General features: G+C 40.5%; 1 protein-coding gene across 8 annotated transcripts in view; it reads right to left on the reverse strand.

The window, feature by feature from the left end:
* NUP210L (nucleoporin 210 like) overlaps window positions 1-13,555 on the reverse strand; it is a 143,259-nt gene that overhangs the window by 60,548 nt on the left and 69,156 nt on the right. For all 8 annotated transcript variants that reach the window (XM_035279949.3, XM_035279945.3, XM_035279948.3 and 5 more), the window contains 4 exons: window positions 4,751-4,943; window positions 1,327-1,415; window positions 537-641; window positions 135-236 (listed from right to left, as the gene is read on the reverse strand). In XM_035279949.3, coding sequence (XP_035135840.3) covers window positions 135-236; window positions 537-641; window positions 1,327-1,415; window positions 4,751-4,943 — 489 coding nt within the window. The remainder of the gene's footprint in view (window positions 1-134; window positions 237-536; window positions 642-1,326; window positions 1,416-4,750; window positions 4,944-13,555) is intronic.

Below are 13,555 nucleotides of genomic sequence, written 5' to 3' on the forward strand. Positions count from 1 at the left end.
AATAAATAAATAAATAAAGAGGCAAATGTTACTTCTGTAACAAGTTTTAGACACACAATGGAATTTTTCCAATTAATCTCTAAGAATGAGCTTTGGCCTCAGACCATCAATCTGGGATTATCTCTAGAGCTCACCTCAACAGAGCTTTCTGCTTCCATGTAAATGATGGTGACAACATCCTGCTCACTGCTGTTTACTAAAAAATAACCAGATCCTTCCACAAGGGTAAATATTTCCTATGGAAAAATCAGACAAACAATATTCTGTTTCCTTCAGTTTATAAATACCTCTAAGGAAATAATTTCTACCTACCTAAGCAAGAATATGGGATAAAAAGATTAAAGTAAATGCACAAAAGACAAAATACAATTATTAAAGTATAATTTTTAAGGATGGTGCAACTATTATATATGTGTTTTACATATATATATCAGTTATTTTCAACACATAAGTGAGCTTTTTAATTGTTATACTATTAATTTTAGTAATTTCCCCTCCAATATAATTCTATTTAACTAGAGTCATACAGTTTCTACCTTCACATCAGGGTGGTTATAGATGGTGGCATTCTCAGGCACTACAGTTACATCATCTACCAGGAGCAGCTCCACAGTTGTAGATATGGACAAGTTGGAAACTTCCTAGAAATATAATAAGAACCACAAAGGTGAATAGAAGTGTCTAATTCTTGACTGGGTGCGGTGGCTCACACTTGTAATCCCAGCACTTTGGGAGGCTGAGGCGGGCAGATCATCTGAGGTCAGGAGTTCAAGACCAGCCTGGTAAACATGGTGAAACCCCGTCTCTACTACAAATACAAAAATTAGCTGAGCATGGGGGTGGGCACCTGTAATCCCAGCTAGTTGGGAGGCTGAGGCAGGAGAATCACTTGAACCCAAGAGGCAGAGATTGCAGTGAGCCAAGATATTGCCACTGCACTCCATCCTGGGTGACAGAGTGAGACTTCATCTCAAAAAAATAATAATAATAGGCCGGGCGCGGTGGCTCAAGCCTGTAATCCCAGCACTTTGGGAGGCCGAGGCCGGTGGATCACAAGGTCAACAGATCGAGACCATCCTGGTCAACATGGTGAAACCCCGTCTCTACTAAAAATACAAAATAAATAAATAAATAAATAAATAAAATAATAATAAAATAAATGTTTAATTCTTAAGCTCTATGGGAGAAGTTTCCAGGACTCTCTCAAGTGCCAAAAATAACAGAATCACAGAGGTCTCAGGTTTATGTAAGTTGTACAACTTTTAAAGAATAGCTTTACATTCCAATTATTTAATTTATATTTCCTATATTACAATCTTCACTCACTTTTGCGCTTTTCTTCTCTAAGTAGCCCACAAAATGGACTCCAATGAGTACAGTCCCTTTTATCTGATGTACTTTAAGAATCTGATGACCTGGAAACATGCAGAAAAATACCCTGTGAGAAACAATAACATGTAGAATATGCAAGTATTTCTAGAAAACCAAATTCTGCCACAGTTTTTCCAAATGGTACTTTATTGAAGAGGAGAAAAACTCTGAATGGGGAAATATACAAGAGAAAACTGTTTTTGTTTCTGTTTTTCTTTTGAGATGGAGTCTTACTCTATCATCCAGGCTGGAGGGCAGTGGCATGATTTCTGCTCACCACAACCTCTGCCTCCTGGGTTCAAGCAATTCTCCTGCCTCAGCCTCCCGAGCAGCTGGGAGGTGTGCCTCACATGCCCGGCTAATTTTTGCATTTTTAGTAGAGATGGGGTTTCACTGTGTTGGCTAGGTTGGTCTCGAACTCTTGACCTTGTGATCCTCCTGCCTTGGCCTCCCAAAGTGCTGGGATTACAGATTTGAGTCACCGCGCCTGGCCTGAAAACTGGGTTTTGAGCTGACCCTGCCAATATGTACCCATATGACCCTGAGCAAACACTTTATCTCTTAGTTCCTTTATTAAATGAGGGACTGGGCCAGGCAAAATCTAAAAATCTTTCTAACTTTGATGGTCTATGAGTCCAACATAGACTGACAAGTGTACATGGAAATTTTTGTCCAGTTTACAATGGAAATGAGAAAGTGACAGTCCTTTGGGATCTTTCATTCTCCTAAACTGTTCTCTATATGCAAAAGTTATGTAAGTCACTTAACAGAGTTTTTAAATGGCTAACTATTCTTAATTACATCAATCCAAACTCCTTAAACTTGTATCTGAAGGCTTCCATATTCTGACTCTTCTTTAATCATTCAATTTTCTTTCCTCTTTCTCTCTTTTCTCCCCCACCATTTTTTTTTTTTTTTTTTTTTTTTTTTTTTTTTTTGTGACAGGGTCTCACTCTTTCACTCAGGCTGAAATGCAGTGGTGCAATCACAGTTTACTGCAACCCCTACCTACCCAGCTCAAGTGATCTTCCCACCTCAGGCTCCCAAGTAGCTGGGACCACAGGTGCATGTCAACATGCCTGGCTAACGTTTTGTAGAGACAGAGTTTTGCTATGTTACCCAGGCTGGTATTGAATTCCTGAGCTCAAGTGATCCTCCTGTCTCAGCCTCCTAAAGTGCTGGGATTATAGGTGTGAGCTATTGCACCTGGCCTTTTTAAAATTTTTTTAATTTAACAAACATGAATCTGCCACTTCACTTAGGTCAGTTTTTTTTTTTTGAGATGGAGTTTCGCTCTTGTTACCCAGGCTGGAGTGCAATGGCATGATCTTGGCTTACCGCAGCCTCTGCCTCCTGGGTTCAGGCAATTCTCCTGCCTCAGCCTCCTGAGTAGCTGGGATTACAGGCACGTGCCACCATGCCCAGCTAATTTTTTGTATTTTTAGAGAGATGGAGTTTCACCATGTTGACCAGGATGGTCTCGATCTCTTGACCTCGTGATCCACCCTCCTCGGCCTCCCAAAGTGCTGGGATTACAGGCTTGAGCCACCGGCCCGGCCCAGTTTTAATTTTGTTCTCAATATATTATCATGCCTAAATCTGTGAGGCAGTTTCTCATGATGCCACATTCATTCAACAAATATTTATTGAGGGCCTACTACATGCCAGTTGCTATGTTAGGTAATTAGAATATAGAAATTAAGAAGAAAACACAATCCTTGCTTTCAGAGAAACCCACAGTTTAGTGAGGAGTGACTGAGTAGTAAACCAACCACTGCAATACAGTGTGATAAGTGGTATTATAGAAATACGTACAGCTGGGCTCAGTGGCTCACACCTGTAATCCCAGCACTTTGGGAGGTCAAGGCGGGCGGATCACGAGGTCAAGAGATGGAGACCATCCTGGCCAACATGGTGAAACCCCATTTCTACTAAAAATACAAAAATTAGCTGGGTATGGTGGCACAGGCCTGTGGTCCCAGCTACTTGGGAGGCTGAGGTGGAAGAATCACTTGAACCCAGGAGGTGGAGGTTGCAGTGAGCCAAGATTGTGCCACTGCACTCCAGCCTGGGAGACAGAGCAAGACTCCGTAGGGAAGAGAAGGAGAGGAGAGGGGACAGGGAGGGGAAGGGGAGGGAAGGAGAAGGGAGGGGAGGGGAAGGGGAAGGGAAGGGGACGGGGGGGGGGGGGGGGGGGAGGAGAAGGGGAGGGGAGGGGAAGAGAAAGGGGAGGGGAGGGGAAGAGGAGGGGAGGGGAGGGGAAGAGAAAGGGGAGGGGAGGGGAAGGGAAAGGGGAGGGGAGGGGAGAGGGAGGGGAGGAGAATGGAAGGGGAGGGGTGGGGAGGAGAGGGGAAGGGGAAGGGGAATGGAGGAGAAGGGAAGGGGAGGAGAGGGGAAGGGGAAGGGGAAGGGAGGGGAAAGGAGGGGAGGGGTAGCTTACATTAGTGAATAGGACATCAGCAAAAGTGACACAAGCAGAAGCTTAATAAGCCCTTGGGCAATTAAAAAAGAGGGGAGGGGAGGGGAGCGGAGGGGAGAAGAGAAGTCAGGTGCAATGGCTCAGGACTGTAATCCTAGCACTTTGGGAGGCTGAGGTTGAGGATCACTTCAGGCCAGGAGTTTGAAACCAGCTTGGGCAACATAGTGAGAACCTGTCTTTACAAAAAATTAAAATATTAGCTTGTCCTGGTGGCATGCACCAACAACAGTCCTAGGTACTAGAGAAGTTGAGGCAGGAGGATCACTTTAGTCCAAGAGTTTGTGGTTGTATTAATTTGTGATCTGCTCCACTGCTCTCCAGCCTGGGAGACAGAAAAATACCCTGTCTCTAAAGAAAAATAAATACATTTTAAAATTAATTTAATGTTGGCTCCTTAGCCTTAGCTTTGTAAACAAGGAAAACTGCCTTCGTGTTTTCTAAAAAATACAAGGGTCAAAGATAAAAGGTGATATGTGATAAAATCCAAAATAAAACTCTTGCCCATAAGAAAATATTTAGGGCTGGAGTGGTGGCTCATGCCTGTAATCCTAGCACTTTGGGAGGCTGGGGCAGGTGGATTGCCTGAGCTCAGGAGTTCGAGATCATCTTGGGCAACATGGTGAAATCTCGCCTCTACTAAAATACAAAAAATTAATTGAGCATGGTGGCATGTGCCTGTAGTCCCAGCTACTCAGGAGGCTGAGGCACAAGATTTGCTTGAATCCCAAAGGTGGAGGTTGCAGTAAACCGAGATAGTGCCGTTGCACTCCAGCCTGGGCAACAGAACGAGACTCTGTCAAAAAAAAAAAAAAAAAAAGAAAGAGAGAAAGAGGAAGGAAGGAAGAAAATAATTGTAGAACCACTCAGGTATATAAAAAGACTTGTAAATTTTCACAATACCATGTAACCGGGTCTGCCCACTGCCATCATCTTTTGCTACCATTTCCACTGATTTATAATCTTCGAAATGGGCTAGTGTTTCATTAGAGGATTTCCATTCTAGCATTAATGAACTGAAATTATCAAACTTTCTCCTATGTTGATCAAACACTGCTAGTTCCAGGACTGTGTCCCTCAGGCTTGATACAGGAATCTATATTAAAATAAAAAGTAATAAAAGACAAATTGAAAAATCAATAGCCTAACAAGTAGTAAGATATCTCAAAAGCTAGGGATCAAGTTTTCTCTCAATATTTTTACCTTAACAATTTGCAAACTTACAGCTATATTGAAATAATACAATAAATACCTATATACATACACTTCACCTGGATCCACCAGTTCTTAACATTTAGTTACATTTGCCTTTTCTCTCTCTCCCTCTCCTTCCTCACCTTCCATATATGGTTGTTATTTTTGTTTTGTTGATGTATAGGCATCATTGGACTTTACCCCTAAATATTTCAGCATGTATCCTAAGAATATGAGAACATTCTGCTATGTAAGAGACAGGATATCACACACAACAATATTAACACTAATTCAATGTCATCAAATGTATGATCAATATTTTCATTTCCCAAAACGTCACCCCCAAATGTTTTTGTATGTTTTTTAGTTTAGATCTAGAAGTTAATCAAGATTTATGTATGCATTGTATTTGGTTGTTTACCTCTTTAGTATATATTTTAATCTAGAAAAGGCACATTTGCCCTTTTTTGTTATTGTTTTGAATTTTTTGTAAAGTACAGGTGTTTATTTATTTTTTTTTTGGAGACAGGTCTTTCTCTGTTGTGTAGGCTGGAGTATAACAGTGTGACCATGGCTCACTACAGCTTCAACATCCCAGGCTCAAGCCATCCTCCCAATTCAGTTGCCTGAGTAGTTAGGACTACAGGTGTGTCCTGGTGGACACCACAACTGGATAATTTTTAAATTTTAATTAATTTTAATTTTTATTAATTTTACTAATTTTTTTATTTCCACAGGCTTTTGGGGAACAGGTGGTATTCGGTTATAAGAGTAAGTTTTTAGGGGGCATTTGCAGAATTTTGGTGGACCCATCACCCAAGCAGTATACAGTGGACCTGATTTGTAGTCTTTAATCCCTTACCCCCTTCCGCCTTTCCCGAGTCCCCAAAGTTTATGGTACCATTCTTTTGCCTTTGCATCCTCATAGTTTAGCTCCCACTTATGAGTACGAACACATGATGTTTGGTTTTCCATTCCTGAGTTACTTCAGTTTGAATAATAGTCTCCAGGCTGGGCACGGTGGCTCATGCCTGTAATCCCAGCACTTTGGGAGGCCAAGGCGGGCAGATCACCTGAGGTCAGGAGTTTGAGACCAGCCTGGCTAACATGGCAAAACCCCATCTCTACTAAAAATACAAAATTTACCTGGGTGTAGTGGCGGGTGCCTATAATCCTAGCTACTTGGGAAGCTGAGGCAGGGAGAATCACTTGAACCCAGGAGGTGGAGGTTGCAATGAGCTGAGATCGTGCCATTGTCCTCCAGCCGGGGCGACAGAGCAAGACTCTGTCTCAAAGAAAAAAAAAAAAAAAAAGAAGAATACTCTCCAATCCCATCCAGGTTGCTGCAAATGCCATTAATTCATTCCTTTTTATGGCTGAGTAGTATTCCATCGTGTGTGTGTGTGTGTGTATCTCACAGTTTCTTTATCCACTTGTTGATTTATGGGCATCTCAGTTGTTTCCACATTTTTGCAACTGCAAATTGTGCTGCTATAAATGTGTGTGCAACTTTTTTTTTAATATAATGACTTTCTTTTCCTCCAGGTAGATATCCAGTAGTGGTATTGCTGGATCAAATAGTAATTTTACTTTTAGTTCTTTAAGGAATCTCCACATGGTTTTCCATAGTGGTTGTACTAGTTTACATTCCCACCAGCAGTGTAGAAGTGTTCCCTGTTCATCATATCTACACCAACATCCATTATATTTTGATTTTTAAATTATGGCCATTATTGCAAACAAAAGCATAAAGTGGGGAAAGGACACCCTATTTAACAAATGATGCTGGGATAATTGGCAAGCCACACATAGAAGAATGAAACTGAATTGTCATCTCTCACCTTATAAAAAAATCAACTAAAGATGGATCAAGGACTTAAATCTAAGACTTGAAACAAAATTCTAGAAGATAACATCGGAAAAACCCTTCTAGACATTGGCTTAGGCAAGGATTTCATGACCAAGAACCCAAAAACAAATGCAACTTAAACAAAAATAAATCGCTGGGATTTAATTAAACTAAAGAGCTTTTGCACAGCAAAAGGAACCAGTCAGCAAAGTAAACAGATAACCCACAGAGTGGGAGAAAATCTTCACAATCTATACTTCTGACAAAGGACTAATATCAAGAATCTACAACAAACTCCAACAAATTAGCAAGAAAAAAACAATCTTATTGAAAAGTGGGCTAAGGACATGAACAAACAATTCTCAAAAGAAGATATACAAACATAGATGGACAACAGACATATGAAAAACCACTTAACATTGCTAATGATCAGGGAAATGCAAATCAAAACCACAATGCGATATCACCTTACTGCTACAAGAATTTTTTAATTTTTTGTAGAGATAGGGTCTCACTGTGTTGCCAGGGCTGGTCTTAAACTCCTGGGTTCAAGCAGTCCTCCCACTTTGGCCTCCCAAAGTGTGAAACCCGCATCTCTACCAAAAAAAAAAAAAAAAAAGATTAGTCACATGTGATGGTGTGCACCTGAAGTCACAGCTACTCGAGAAGCTGAGGTGGAAGGATCGCTTGAGCCCTAGTTTAAGCTTATAGAGACCTATGATTGCACCACAGCCCTCTACCCTAGTTGACAGAGTGAGACCATTTCAAATAAACAAACAAACAAATAAATAAATGAGGACCAGGCATGGTGGCTCATGCCTGTAATCCCAGCACTTTGGGAAGCCAAGATGGGCATATCACTTGAGGTCAGGAGTTCGAGATGAGCCTGGTCAACGTGGCAAAACCCTGTCTCTACTAAAAATACAAGAAATTAGCTGGCATGTGGTGTGTGCCTATAATCCCAGCTAGTCAAGAATCGCTTGAACCCAGGAGGTAGAGGTTGCAATTAGCTGAGAATGTACCACTGCACCCCAGCCTGGGTGACAGAGCAAGATTCCATCTCAATAAATAAATACATACATATATTTATTTTTGTATATGTATTATTACATACATACATTCATTGTTACACTGGAGCAGGCTCATAGGTAAGCTGATTGTTAGTATCTCTTGACAACTCTGAATAGTGATATCATATTGGTAACTTGAAATTGGCCATGATGGGAGTATTAACACCATAGACCTTGGCTCATGTTACAAAGTCGGTCTCTCTGTTTTGTTGTTGTTGTTGTTTTTGGAGAGCCTGTTAAAAATTTACTTGCACATAATATCAGGTTGTAGCACTATTAGTGATGTGAAATTTGATCATCTGCTAAAGATGGTGACTGCCACTGGAGATCCCTCCAGTACAAAGGTATGATTTCCTTACTGTGGGTGATTTGAAATCTTGAGACTATCTCATTTCCCAACAAGCTTTCACCTACTAGTTTTTCTTTTTTTGAGATGGAGTCTTGCTCTGTCACCCAGACTGGAGTGCAGTGGTGTATTCTCCGCGTACTGCGACTTCCACCTCCCGGGTTCAAGTGATTCTTCTGCCTCAGCCTCCTGAGAAGCTGGGATTATAGGCATGTACCACCACACTCAAAATAATTTTTGTATTTTAGTAGAGATGGGGTTTCACCATATTGGTCAGGCTGGTCCCAAACTCCTGACCTCATGATCCACCTACCTTGGCCTCTCAAAGTGCTGGGATTACAGGCGTGAGCCACTGTGCCTGGCTTTCACCTGCTAGTTTTAATTTCCGTTGATGAACTTTACCAGGATCAATTATTACAAGGAGGATTACAAAATCATACATTTCTAATTCTATGATTCGTTTTATATAAGGTGGTATTTTTCTGGAAAAGAGCATCCTTTTTTCTCCTTCATCCCTCCTTTTCTTCCTTCCTTCCTCAACTCATTTCTCCTCTCTTTCTCCCTCCTCTGTCTCCCTTCCTTCCTTCCTTCCTTCCTTCCTTCCTTCCTTCCTTCCTTCCTTCCTTCCTTCCTTCCTTCCTTCCTTCCTTCCATTTTTCTCTTATAATCTTGAGCATCACTATGGGGTCATGAATTTTAAGTTGATATTTCTGTCATTATTATTATGTTTTGAGATGGAGTCTCGCACGGTCACCAGGCTGGAGTACAGTGATGCGATCTCGGCTCACTGCAACCTCTGCCTCCTGGGTTCAAGTGATTCTCCTGTTTCAGCTTCCCAAGCAGCTACAGGCATGTGCCACCACACCCAGCTAATTTTTTTATTTTTAGTAGAGATGGAGTTTCACCATGTTGGCCAGGATGGTCTTGATCTCTTGACTTCATGATCTGCCCACCTCAGCCTCCCAAAGTGCTGGGATTACAGGCATAAGCCACCATGCCTGGCCTCTTGTCATTATTTTTTAAAAGATATATTTAAGGAGTACAAGTGCAGATTTCTTACAGCGTGTATGACATAGTGGTGAAGTCTGGGTTTTTAGTGTAGTAAACATTGTAGTCAATAGGTAATTTTTCAACCCTCTGCCATTATTTTTTGGATGCTCAAATTATCTACAATTTGGAGAGCAGGGGTCCCTTCAAGCCAGCCTCTTTTTAAGAAATCACCATTAGTCTTTGAGCACTTCTTTGCTTTCTAACACAGTTGTTTGCTTTCTAACACAAGGTGTGCACAGGCTCATTGTGCACTTTCCCTACTGAGCTGGAATCAACTCCAAGATGCTCTAAATCCTTTAAATGGGGACTAGTATTTAGAAACCAACATGTTTGTACATCACTATTGGGGTGTAGGCCCTTTCAGTGAGCAGAGCTTGTAAATAAAATTTGTTTAAAAAAAAAGTATCGTGAGTTGTACAGCAATTTAAAAACATGTCTGTAAACTCTCATATATATGTGAGACATACACACGTATAGATATATATACATATACACATTCTTGGACAAGATGACTCAGTGACTCAACATCATAAATATTCCACTTATTCCAAGTTAATAAATAACTGTAACATATTCCCAATAAAAATACCAGGAACAGAAATAAATTTTTGCTAATAATTGGCTGACCATGAAGCTAACTAAGTAGAGACTTTCAGTGGCCACACAGGTCAGAGTACAGATGTTACAGAACTAGTTCAGAAAAGTCACTAAACAAATGGTCTCAGCAAAAACAAAAAACACAAGCAGCCACAAAACCAAGGGAGGGGAAGAATCTGATTTCAGAGTTGCTGCATTATATTACACGAAATGTCGAGTTTTTAACAAAAGGTTATTAGAAATGTAAAAAAATAAGTATGGCCCATACATGAAAATAAAAGCAGTTTCCATAGAAACTGTCCCAGAGACCAAACTGAATGATTATCTCAAGGTTAAAAAAAGAAAGAAAGAAAGAAAGAAACTGTCCCTGAGAATACCCAGATATTGAGCTTACCAGACAAACACTTCTTTTTTTTTTTTTTTCTTTTTTGAGATGGGGTCTACTCCATTGCCCAGGCTGGAGTGCCGTGATACGATTATAGCCCACTGCATCCTCTGCCTCCTGGACTAAACAATCCTCCCAACTCAGCCTCCCAAGTAGCTGGGACTACAGACATGCACCACCATGCCTGGTTATTTTTTGTATTTTTGTAGAGACAGGGTTTTGCCATGTCACCCAGGCTTGTCTTAAACTCCTAGACTCAAAGGATCTACCCACCTCAGCCTCCCAAAGTGCTGGAATTACAGGCATGAGCCACCATGCCCAGCCCAGACAAAGACTTCTAATTAACTTTATTGTACAAAGAACTAAAGGTATTAATGGTTGAATAACTAAAGGAAAATATGAAAATGGTATCATATTACATAAAGAATATCAATAAAGAGATAGAAGTTATAACAAAAAAGAACCAAAAAGAAATTCTACAGTTGAAAAGTATAAATAATTGAAATAAAAAATTAACTAGAGAAATTCAACAGCAGATTTGAACAGGCTGAAGAAAGAATTGGAGAACTTAAAGATATGTCGATGGAGATTATCCAGTCTGATAAACAAAAAGAAATGAAAAAATATGAACAAACATCAGAGACCTGTGGGACACAATCGTATGTATCAGTATATGCAAAAAGAGAGTGCTAGAAGGAGAGGAGATAGGAGAAAAAAGAAAGAATATTTGAAGAAATAATGGCCCAAACTTACCAAATTGATAAAAAACATTAAACATTCAAGAAGCTCAAACACCACCAAGCAGAATAAATTCAAAAAGATCTACATCTAGACACCTCATAATCAATCTGTCCAAAGTCAAAGACAGAATCATAAAAACAGAAGGAGAAGGGATTCACCCCTCATAAGGGATCTTCCATGGGATTAACATCTTTTATCAGACACCATGAGGGCCAGAAGGCAGTGAGATGACACAATGAAAATAAAAGAAAAAGGGCCAGGTGCAGTGGCTCACACCTGTAATCCTAGCACTTTGAGGGGCTGAGACAGGTGGATTGTCTGAGCTCAGGAGTTCAAGATCAGCCTGGGCAGCATGGTGAAATCCCATCTCCACCAAAAATCCAAAAAATTAGCCAGGTATGGTGGTGTGGGCCTGTAGTCTCATCTATTCAGGAGGCTGAGGCACAAGAATTGCTTGAACCGTCTGGAAGACTCAAGTTTTGGTTAGCCAAGATCAGGTCACTGCATTCCAGCCTCAATGACACAGCAAGACTCTGTCTCAAAATAAAAATAAAAATAAAATAAAAGAGTGCCAACCAAGAATTTTATATTGGGCAGAATAATCCTTCAAAAATGGAGAAATTAAGACATTCTAAGATCCAATAAAAATAGAGAGAATTTATTGCTAGTAGCCCTGTCCTTCAAGAAATACTAAAGAGAATCCTTCAGGCTGCAATGAAAGGTCACTAGACAGTAGCTTGCATCACCATGAAGAAACAATCTAGAAAAGATAATTGCATAGGTAAATCAAAAGACAGTATAAATGTATTTTGGGTTGTAATTATTCTTTATTCTATCTGATTTCAAAGAAAAATATATGGCCGGGTGCAGTGGCTCATGTTTGTAATCTCAGCACTTTGAGAGGCTGAAGCAGGTAGATTACCTGAGGTCAGGAGTTTGAGACCAGCCTGACCAATATGGTGAAATCCCATCTCTACTAAAAATACAAAAATTGGCCGGGCATGGTGGCAATGCACCTGTAGTCTCAGCTTCTTGGGAGGGTGAGACAGGAGAATTGCTTGAATCCAGGAGGCAGAGGTTGCAATGAGCCAAGACTGCACCACTGCACTTCAGCCTGGGTGACAGAGTGAGACTCTGTCTCAAAAAAAAAAAAAAAAAAAAAAAAAAAATATATATATATATATATATATGAAAAATATATAAAGTAATAATTATAGGCTGGGTGCAGTGGCTCATGCCTGTAATCACAGCACTTTGGGAGGTCAAGGTGGGCAGATCGCTTGAGCCCAGGAGTTCAAGACCAGCCTGGGCAACACAGTGAGACCTCATCTTTACAAAAAAATAAAAATAAAAAATTAGCTGGGCATGGTGGCATGTACCTGTAGTCCCAGCTACTAGGGAGGCTGGGGTGGGAGGAACCCTTAAGTGAGGGAGGTGGAGGTTTCAATAAACCATGAATCAGTCAGGGCAACTGAGGAAGATCCTGTATCAAAAAAAAAAAAAAAAAAAATAGGCCAGGCACAGTGACTCACACCTGTAATCCCAGCACTTTGGAAGGCCAAGGTGGGTGAATCACTTGAGGTCAGGAGTTCAAGACTAGCCTGGCCAACATGGTGAAACCCCATCTCTAGTAAAAATACAAAAATTAGCTGGGTGTGGTAGCACACACCTGTAATCCCAGCTACTTAGGAGGCTGAGACAGGAGAATTGCTTGAGCCTGGGAGGCAGAGAATGCAGTGAACCATGATCACACCACTGCACTCCAGCCTGCGCAACAGAGTGAGACCATCTCAAAAAAAAAAGAAAAACAAAAAACAAAATAACAACAAGAACAACAAACACTTTGGGAGGCCGAGGAAGGTGGATCAGATAAGGTCAGGAGTTTGAGGCCAGCCTGACCAATATGATGAAACCCCATCTCTACTAAAAATTTAAAAATTAGCTGGACACAGTGGTGTGTGCTTGTAGTCTCAGCTACTTGGGAGGCTGAGACAGGAGAATTGCTTGAAGCTGGAAGGCAGAGGTTTCAGTGAGTCAAGATAGTGCCACTGTCCTCCAGCCTGAGTGACAGACTGAGACTGTATCTCAGGAAAAAAAAAAAAAAGAAGAAATGGAAGAAGAGGAACAGAAAAGGCATATGATACATAGAAAACAAATAGCAAAATGGCCGACATAACACCTACCTTATCGGTAATTACATTAAATGTAAATACATTTTATGCTCCATGAAAAGTCTATTAGTATAATGAAATTTTTAAATGGCCCAGCTATATGCTGTCTGCAAGAGACACTCATGGGCCACAAGTATAAGTATGGAAAAAAAAAGATATATCATGCAAATAGTAACCACAAGAGAGCTGAAGTAGTTATACTAACATCAGATAAAATAGACTTTAATACAAAGCTTGTTACCAAAGAAAAAGAAAGTCATTTTATAATGATAAAATAGTACTGAATAATAAACAGGTTGCTGGTT

This window comes from Callithrix jacchus, chromosome 18 (genome assembly GCF_049354715.1).
Source record: "Callithrix jacchus isolate 240 chromosome 18, calJac240_pri, whole genome shotgun sequence".
Taxonomy (NCBI): domain Eukaryota; kingdom Metazoa; phylum Chordata; class Mammalia; order Primates; family Cebidae; genus Callithrix; species Callithrix jacchus.